The sequence below is a fragment of the Palaemon carinicauda genome, chromosome 25 (assembly GCF_036898095.1).
Source record: "Palaemon carinicauda isolate YSFRI2023 chromosome 25, ASM3689809v2, whole genome shotgun sequence".
In the NCBI taxonomy this organism is placed as follows: Eukaryota; Metazoa; Arthropoda; class Malacostraca; order Decapoda; family Palaemonidae; genus Palaemon; species Palaemon carinicauda.
The window spans coordinates 2,761,322-2,771,895 of record NC_090749.1 but is presented as its reverse complement, the minus strand read 5'-3'; the positions used below and the strand labels follow the sequence as shown (position 1 = coordinate 2,771,895).

Genomic DNA, 10,574 nt, shown 5'->3' with positions numbered 1-10,574 from the left:
GACTAAACTCTAAAGTCTGAAGTCGATAACAAACTCCTTGGACCTTGGTTGAGGTATGACCTTTACAACGGCTCCTATTTCAAGTGTATCTTTATATTATTTTGTCTTTTTCTTATCAGTATAAAAATTCTATTTTTTCGATTATTTTCTATATTTATTCTATTAAATAGAAATTAACTTAATATTTTCTTTCAATCTATTTCGTAAGGCTGGAATCTCAATTACTTATTTTTTTATATATTCCTGACAAAACTTTAAAAAAATTTACTTATTTTGTCTTTTTCTTAACACCAGGATGAAAAAATTATTTTTTTTCTATATTTATTTCATTGAATGAAAATTAATCTACTATTTTGTAAGGTTTGCAATTTCAGTTAATTATTTTTTATATATATTTCTGGCAAAATAAAAAATGGGTTATAACTTTTTCCATATTTTCACAATAATTATGGTTTATTATCAGCCTTTTTTCCATTTATAATGTTTACCTATTTGTTCTTGTTCTAGAGTATATTACTGATGTAAATGTATTGTTATACATTTGTTCTTCTTTAGTTTCTATCTTCCAAATTCTGTATATTTTTAGGCTCACTTTACTTTCGTTTCCTTCTTTCCATTTTCTATTGTTTCGGATTTTATTTTTGTCTTGGCCATACTTCTTATTTGCATTATATCTATGTTCTGATATATAAAATTGAAATTAGAATTGAAGTAAGAAAGTATAAAAAGAAAGAACTCAAAATGAAATTAAAAGTAAAGTGGAAAATGAAATTAAGGAAAAGAAAAGAAAACGGAAATGAACAAACTGAGGTTTGTGAATAGTAATGGCAGAAGAGATAACTTACAAGAACTTAACACTAAAGACGTAATAATAGTTATGAAAACAAGATTAAATATGATAGATTTAAAAGAACATTATAGAAACAGGAATGAAAGGGAACCTTATATTAGTATTAACTGTAGGACTTTTATTATCATCTAATATTTCCTTATAAACTTACTCTATTCTTTGTAGTTTCTCTATTCCAGTTTCCGCCAAATTTATGATTTGATCCATATGAAATATATTAAGATGTATACTTTTCCAACTATTTTTTTCCTATTAGTACTTTATTACAAAATCAAATCATTGTTCTCTAGTCTTGGGTAGTGCCATAGTCTCTGTACCATGGTCTTCCACTGTCTTGGGTTTGAGATCTCTTGCTTGAGGGTACACTTGGACACACTCTTCTATCTTATTTCTCTTTCTCTTGTTATTTTGAAGTTTTTATATTATATATATGAAATATTTATTTTAATGTTATTATTGTTCCTAAACTTCTCGTAGTTTATTTCCTTCTCTGAGCTTGTTTCCCTGTTGAAGCCCTTGGCCTTATAGCATCCTGCTTTTCCAGCTATGGTTGTAGCTTAGAAAGTTATAAGGATAAGGATACGCTAAGTTTGCTTTTGTGTGTGTGTGTGTGTGTGTGTGTGTGTGTGTACGTTTCGATCACCACCATTTTCTAAGTTTGAAATATGTTCATATCATTGTCTAGTTTAATTCCTAGATATATTATATTTTCTACTAATTTCAATATTTCTGTTGATATGATTTCACTAATATAAGTGTTAATTTTTCCTTTATTTCAATCTTACATCCACTATTTATGTATCTTTTATAGTATGTACAATTTACAAAGATTATATATATATATATATATATATATATATATATATATATATATATATATATATATGTATGTATATATATATATATATATATATATATATATATATAGCCATATATATATATATATATATATATATATATATATATATATATATATATAAATCTAAAATTCATCCTTTGTTCAGTTCTATGTATATTTTAACACTGTATGTTATGTAAAAGAAGATATATTGATTATTCCTACTTTCGTTTTTTTTTTTTTACACATAGGCCTACTTCTGTTTCGTCATTAATGTATATATGTTGGGTTATAAAGTTCATGATTTTTGTATGAGTTCACTGCTTCATTCAATCATTGGAAACGACCCTGCTAGGACCAAGGAGGGCCAGGCAATGGCTGCTGATGGCTCAGCAGATAGATCTATAGTCTCCCCAAACCACTCCATCCTTAGCTCACAAGGATGGTGAGGTTACAGCGACCAAAGGAACTAACAAGTTTGAGCGGGACTCGAAACCCAGTCTGGCAATCACCAGTCAGGGACGTTACCACATCGGCCACCACGACCCTTTATGAATTTTTTTTTTAATGTTACTATACTTAAAATATTTTACTTTTCTTTATTTCCTTTCCTCACTGGGCTATTTTCCCTGTTGGGGCCCCTGGGCTTATAGCATCCTGCTTTTCCAACTAGGGTTGTAGCTTAGCATTTAATAATAATAATATTAATAAATGCTTAAAGTCCGCCAAAATGAACAAATGCTTTTTTCCGTCGAGTAAGACAATGACCCCCCAAGGAAAATGAACGACGAATCAATTCTTAAATTTCTCTTTATTCTCATTGCGGATGACAATTGGGCTTTAAGTAATGTTTATCAGAGAAGTATTATATAGCCCTGGGTATTGGGCACATAACATGTCTGTGCCCAGTACAATTTTCTCATGCCCAATACAACCATCACCACATGTCATGGCTATTTCTGCCACACCTTTCTTCCGTGGAATGGACAATTTGTTTTATTTTTTTTTTATTTTGTATCAACTGTACAAACCACCTTATAAACTACACTTTTTGAGGTATAACAACAGATACAAGACAGCAAAAAAGAGCTAGATGGCTCGGCGCCTCGCTCTCCGCGCCGAGGACACGAGACATAATTCGTATAATACGTGTTCTAAAGAGGCACCAAAAGCTTTTACAGTTTCACTATTCAAAAAACAGAATTGACGACAATCATAATAGTTTCACAGTCATACGGATAAAACCCACTAAAAATAAACAAGCCTTTGCAAAAGAACAGATACAGTATGCATACATATATATGCACACAAAACATGTGTATACATACTCACATACATAGCACATGTGGGTGTGTATAGTATGTATGCAATATATATATATATATATATATATATATATATATATATATATACTTTTTATATATCAATATGCACTTGTACTGTATATCCATATATGTGTGTATGTATACTGCATGCACATGAAATATACTGTATATGTATACATATGCCTGACACACTTTGTTCATAAAGTCAACATAAAGAGATGCACTGGATACATAAAATAATGCCACTTGCCATGTAAGTTATACATATATGCAAGAATATTTTTTTCCATGCTGTAATACACTATGCACAGACATACGCACACATATATACACAGTACTTTCATAACAAAGTTAACATGTTACTAAAGCATCCCATACTGCCAGTCATCTATGTACATGTCAGCCAATAGGCCAGAGAGGATATACAAAGCATTTGTAAACAGTATCACTTTGCTTTTAGCTTTTTAAAGAATGTTTGACCAGGTACCAAGTGGGGGGAGGGGGGTGGACTGGGAGGGAAGTGGGGGGAAATGGGGGGTGGGTAATTGTGAATATTGACGAAGGGGGTTCACGTATCATCAACTTGTATCTCGAACGGTACTCGACGTATTCTACGGTACGACCTTTCGTCGTTTCTCGGAGGAGCCCCGCCCTTGTTGAGCTGCCAATGGTACGAGGGGTAAATTAAGGTACGTTTCGCGATGGCGGTTTCGCGATGGCGGTTTCGCACTCACGAGCAAGACTTCACAGCCGCATTCTGGATCAGCTAAGATTTAACGTCACACACTTAGCCCTAAATACTGTTTCACAGCCAAGTCCTTACAGTATAATTTATACTGTATGATAATACAGTGCCATATTCAGAGCCTACTCTACAATGCTGATGCATGGATCACAGCTTTTGAAACACACAGCCTTTCCACCGGTCAACTAAATATAAATTGCTTTCCATAAAATCAAATTTAAGAGCTCACTTCTTTAAGTATTATTTTTCTCTTGCATATGATTCTTCATAAAGTGTGGGTTGAAATAATGCAGGAATGCAATGCTTTATTTCTCAACTTAAACCCCGTACTGATGTCAGACACTACCGTGAGCTGAAAAATAAATATTTCTTTATCTTACCATAATATACTTATCCATTTTATCACCCAGAATACTATGTTTTAGTTTCTTAAACTATGTACTGTTGTTAGACCATAACATAAGCCGAAAAACAAATACTTTTTTTCAGCTTGCTATACTTAATGCATTTTATCTCAGGCACTTCTTACCCAGTAGAAAACTCAAGATCTAATCTTTGAAAAGTATAACGGAAACCAGACGTTGCATAAAAAAAAAACTGGGCTTACTTACCTCTGAGTTTAAACCTACTACAACACAACTCGATTCTAAACTACCTTACATATTAAATACATAACCTAGCAAGTCTCTTAACCACATTACAAATGACTTATCTTACGACACCCGCGCGACTCCTTGACAGATGAATTTGTAACATTCCCCGCGCCATCTCTGCATCGGCTATCCACTACATTCAAATCACAACGTGTTGTGTCTACTCTACTCGTGATGCAGAAAATACAATTGCACGGGAAATGGTTGCTGTCTGCCACACAGTTCAGTTCAATCTTGAGGTCGGTCAGCTTGACACACGAGGATTTTCTATCTTCCGCTCGGCGATCGCGTTAATTTTAAGGAACAAGCTCATCTTTGAAATTACAAGTTGATGATAAGAGTTGAAGTTCTGATGACTTATTATGTACACAGTGGAAATTGTTGCAGTGCTTGTAAATTCTGGATACATACTCATCAAAAAAAAAAATTGCGGCGATATTGCATATACAGTAAATAAAAGTTTTATGGCAGCATGAACTGAATTGGTGTGACCGCAATCACACTGTTACAGTGTAATCAAATACTGTGGCTGTAGTTCTCAAAATGTATAGAACCGTGCACCACATACTAAGCCATCACTTGTAATCTAACAACAAGCAATTATAAAAATAAACATTACAGTACTTACCAATGAAGAAAATTGTTAAGAGAGAAATATATATAATAAGAACAATACTGAAAAAATATATCTAAGTTATAGAGACCTTTAATCCTGAAATTCCTATTTTAATTAAACCTTGCGATCTCGGATCTTGCGTTTCAACACAAACTTCACAAGGAACTTTCAGATTTTCTGACAACTTTAGGTGAAATTGTGCATTCACAATCAGGACTTAAACTTAAAACTATTCATAAAACACTATAAGTTCCTTGAAAAATAGACAAAGTAGAAGTATAAGTAACAAATAGTGAACATGTATATATTCATACACAAATTTCCATTAACTACTATGCAGTAATAACATCCAATAATCCTTAATAAAACCTAAGGCATCAATTACAATGAATACGGTTCTGCACAATTACACATATTAACGTTCAGCCATGAAAAAAAGTTGACAGATTCTATCTCAACTTGGGCCATAGGATCAAACAATTTCACAATGAGCCTTTGGATGTAGCGCGGGAGGTTTTGACGAGTTAACGACAATCCTCGCACCCTTCCCTAACAGCATATTCCTAAACCACAGTTGGATTACTTTTCGTGAGGGAATCAATGTGGGAACACCAATAAAAGATCATAAACTTTCTTTGGCTGCGAGCAGTTGGTGATCGGAAACTGCTCTAATCATAGTAACATCCTGCGGTACACCGTTTGAATAGTCTTGAATACAAAAGAGCAATGAGATTCCTAATGAAATTGAACATGGGGAACTGGCTTTTCTTGGGCAGCGGCACTGACGAAATTACAGAAAGTCATTATTGTGCGAGTGTAAATATGGCAACCCTCCCTAAAATTGACCTAATATTACACAACCGTACCTCCATTCATATTTCCCGAGTCATCCTGGGCATGTCATTTTGATAATTGTCTTCAAAATGCTAAATAAAAACAATAAGTTTTGGTTTCCATTCATTTGCTGGGTTGCTTTGTTTTCCTAATAGTTTATGTCGGCTTGTGGGAAATATCTTTGGCCTTTTCTAAAGTTTAATCATTTCTGGGAAATTGGTAATACTGCTTCTTGTATTGGGTTGAATCAAACAAACTCCATACAGTGCACTCCGATACAGTACCCAAATTTCAATTCAAAACTGATTGTATTCTTCCAAAAAAAATCTTTTTTTTTTTTCTTATTTATAAGCATAGTAAATAATTCTATATTGCTTTCCGTAACAGATTTTGCTAGAGTAAATGGCTTCTTATTTCTTTGGGTAGAGCATGTCAGCTTTGTTTCCCTCCCATTGACAGCCCAGTGGAGATTCAGAGCAGAGTTTTAGAAACCTGAAGCCAACATCAACCATTTCTGTCTATCTAGCATCAGTTTATTTCTTCAGTTTTTTATCTTCCAAAGACTACATCAGTGCCTGAAATTCTTTTCACTGACCTTTTCCCTATGCTAGGTCTGGCTGTGTGAAACCATGCCACTGTCTTGTCTTCGAGTTGGTCACACGTGTCTGAACCGCGGAATCGTGGTGAATTACAGACATGTCCCGAAAGTGCAGGTCAAGATTGACATTGTAATGCCTCTTGTGAGAATTTCTAAATTTTAATTTGATGACAAGATATTCCTTTTGGAATGAAGACAACCAAAAAGTTTAATATGACATTCAGCAAATGTAACCAATCAATGAAAGGAAAGGGCATATTTGTATGTTTAGAGGGTCAGAATTTAAGGCCATGGGACAGTTGGATGACAGTATTACAAAAGAGGAAGTTATAAGCAGTTGGATGATCGAGTGCAACTTCAAAGATTTTGATGGTCTCAACAAGTGACGAGAGGGAACAAGGAACCATCAGTTAGAAAATCAATCCATTTGGAAATAAAATAGAACAAAAACGGTGATGAACGAAGACATAGATCAGATGGGACCTCGGGAAGGAAGTGCGTTTGACATACGAGAACGCGCAGCGAACGCTTTTACGTCTACATCTGTTAAAAATTAAAATGAATGTAAAAACACTTGATGATGATTTTGCAAATACTGAAGCTGTGTCTAATGACTTTGTGTAATTCCTGCAGTATTCCTGACTGCCAAAGTACGGATGGGGTAAATAGTTTGTGAACTGGATCACTTATATTGTAATTTCACAATATGCAGATCTGAGATAAAACGAAATGACAATACTGTATCGTGAGACCAATTGATCATCTATAAAGTGGTCTCTAAAATAACTAAAATTATCAATTTATTAGATGTACCATAATAATCAAGTGACTAAAAAAAACTAAAAACACTACAATAGGAACACCAAAGGCAGTAATTTTGTCGTAGAAGCATTTGCGACACAGAACGCGCAGCTGAAACCAGTATTCAGTTGGTGGCTCTGATTATTGCTTAAGCTCTGAAGGTAAAAATTGCAAAACAGATTACAGTACAGTACTGTAACATCTGGATTTCAGGTTTTATTGATTTCAGGAAGAAAATACTAAAAAAAAAAAATACTATGGTAGAGGTAGCATTTAACAAGTAGCAGAGTGTAGTGCTTTGTTATATAGAGCCACTGGTGGAATGAAAAAATAGAGGATACGACATGTAGAAAACTGAACAACGGAATTGTGGTATAAACAAAAATGGTCATTACCAGAAAAAAAACATTAGATGCAAAAAAACTTTGAACATTTTTTATGTTGCAAAACAGTACGCTATGCCATAACTCACATACGTTACAATACATTGTAGTATGTACGCTGTACGCTGCAGCGAATTACAGAGAGCTGTAACATATGTGCACTGAAATGCATTGAGGTCTAACTTATGGAAGGACTAACCAGCTCACTACAAGCAATGTGCTACTAAGTGTACTTTTTTTCAGTTTGAAACAATCTCCGGGAAGGTCACCCTAGAGTAAGCGTGATGACAGATGAGGTATCCATTTTCCTTTGCATTGCAACATCCTCCACAGCAAACAAATAAGTTATTTTTATATGACATTCCTGAGTGACCTTTAAATACTACCAGGCTAACATCAACAAAATTCTAGAATATACTCATTACACAAAATTTCCTATGGTACGAAAACATTTTTTTTTTTTTGTTAAACCTGAAGTTTTATCTTCTTGATTGTATAAGTTATCTTCTATATCGCTATTAACTCGCCTAACACTTTATGGTTGCTGAAAGAGGGTATATACAGTACAGATTCAAGTTCAAAATGTTATCAGTGGACATTAAGTATTCAGGCAAATTTATTGACGAAGCCACACCAATCCAATGCTGATGTAAGATTCTGAAATATGTAATTTAATTTTATATAGCGTCCTGCCGTCTCCTAAAACCAGATTAAAAAATGTCAAATATCTCAACACTTTAAACAAAATATACACAATTGACTATCACAGAGAACAATATAGATTTTTGGGCTCAAGCCATGTCGTCCTGATGGAAGCTACTTATAGGAACCTTCCATCGGGACGACATGGCTATCTCACCCAAAAATAGATTTTTAGCTTCGCTCAAAATCCGTTTTTAGGATAATTATTTCTTGACTTGGGTTTCGACGCTTCACAGAAATCCTCTACGTATCTATTTAGGGACCAAACCTCAAAATAGCCTTTTCAGCAAACAAGCAAAAAGAGATAAAGATTAATCAGAGTTTTGACTAAATCATTAATGTAAAACTTCAAATGAAAAGTTTGTTTACAAAAGGAAAATAATATGAGAGAAACTGTACATTTTTTGCACTAGTCTCCACCAAACAATTTTCTATCTTGTTGTTTTCATTAGGAACTGATGCCAAATAAAAAGCAAGGATGTAGAGTGAAATGATGCAGATATGACCTGAGTGCACCTTCTAATGAATTCTAATAAGTGCCAAAATTGGCCTAATAAAGCAATTAAGTACAATACTACATTGGTAAGGGATTCCATAAACCCAAACTCAAGTCTCTCTGAGGATGGTTTGCTTGTCCTTTCTTCATTTGAAGTCTTAGTCAATTCATATAAATTTATAACATAGGAAACATTTTCTTCATTATCTGAAGGTAAATATAAATACTCTGATTACACCAGTAAGTATTTACCAGTCAAATGACATGATCTAAAGTAATATCTAAGCAGTGGCTCTCACATATCGCTGAAAATCAAATTCATACCTCACGAAAAGAAGAAATATTGGGGCGTAACATTGATTCTCCATTAAAAAGTCCCTGCCAGTTACAAATAAATGCAGTAGAAGAATTTCCTTCATTAGCACAAGGCAAATAAAGATGCTCTGATAACACCAGTATCAATATGATTACGTAACGTAATATATCAAGGCAAAATTGTTTGTATCAGCATTAGAATTTCCATTTGTAATTGAAAGGAGGACGTCAAGTGTTATATTTCTGACATTTGCAACATTTTCCTTGAAAAGTTGACAGTCAATTGTCCGGCTCTATAACCCTTTAACAGAATAATGCTTTCAGCAATCATGTAAATATCAATATCTATAAACATAAAAATTAAAAGTAAATCCTCGAAGAAGTGGTGCATTTAGCTTTTTAACAGTACAACCTGCAGCGCCTGAATGCAGAGTGGAATCCCCTGATGCTTAACAAGAAACTACCATCTTAAAAGACTCTAGACATAAATTGGACTTTAAAAACGGCCTTACATCTCGCAAGACAACAGACTGTGGAGGAATGAGTATTATTTTCACCCAAGTAGATTGGTCATAAGGGGCTTCCCATAAGATCCTATCTGCAGCGCCAGCTGAAGGTTCGCTCTGCTCGACACTCGTCACACTTCGCCACCGTCACCCTTCTTCCATTTAGTCGGTACGCTCGGCCTATGGTAGGGTTACTGGGTCCAGACTCCCCCTCCGAAACCCGTACCTTCGCTTTCAGTTTAGTACCGAGTCCTAGGCTTTCGCTGCCAGGTTCAGCGCAAGTCTAAGACATTGTGAGACGAACCCGAGCCTGTAACGGCGAGGCATAAAACTGCAGCACAATGCTATTCTTCTGAAAAGGGCGTCTGGACCCGTATTACTCTAGACCCGTGCCTTCACCCGTGAGTTGAGGTTAAAGTGGCCCCTAAGAGGAGGCCGTTATTTCCACTGCCCCTGTGCTGTCGCTGGACGAGCCCGGCTCGACCTGAGTGGATTCACCCGTGCACCTAGAATCGAGATCCGTCGTCAGGGGGGAACATCCATCTGAGATGGTCTGGAGTAACTTGCTGGAAGCGTCGTCATCGTCGTCGTCAATGTCATCTAGGCTGTCTTCTAGGTTGTTGGAACCAATCCCATCGCGAAGAGGGAGATGGTTCTCGTTTGGCACGTCAGCCTGTGTAGGGATTAGTCAAATGTGTATAACTGACAAAGTAATTACAGCAATAAAACAAACTTTTTAGAATTCTAGAGTTCAATCTTAAATGCAGTAATAAAATCACAAGTTTTATACAGCACCGTTATACTACCTAAAGAATTTTAGTTTTTACATCTTTATTCAAACATCAAAACCACAAGTATTGCAGAACAATGTAATGTTATACTGTCACCAACATTCTTATCTGAAAGGATTTA

The 10,574-nt window shown here is 35.0% G+C and overlaps 1 protein-coding gene across 1 annotated transcript in view; it reads right to left on the bottom strand.

The window, feature by feature from the left end:
* Nucleotides 1-2,480: 2,480 nt before the first annotated feature.
* The window catches only part of LOC137618638 (immunoglobulin superfamily DCC subclass member 4-like), a 35,624-nt gene continuing 27,530 nt past the window's right edge, over nucleotides 2,481-10,574 (bottom strand). Inside the window, exon 13 of the mRNA XM_068348762.1 lies at nucleotides 2,481-10,335. Coding sequence (XP_068204863.1) covers nucleotides 10,087-10,335 — 249 coding nt within the window. The 3' untranslated portion in view covers nucleotides 2,481-10,086. The remainder of the gene's footprint in view (nucleotides 10,336-10,574) is intronic.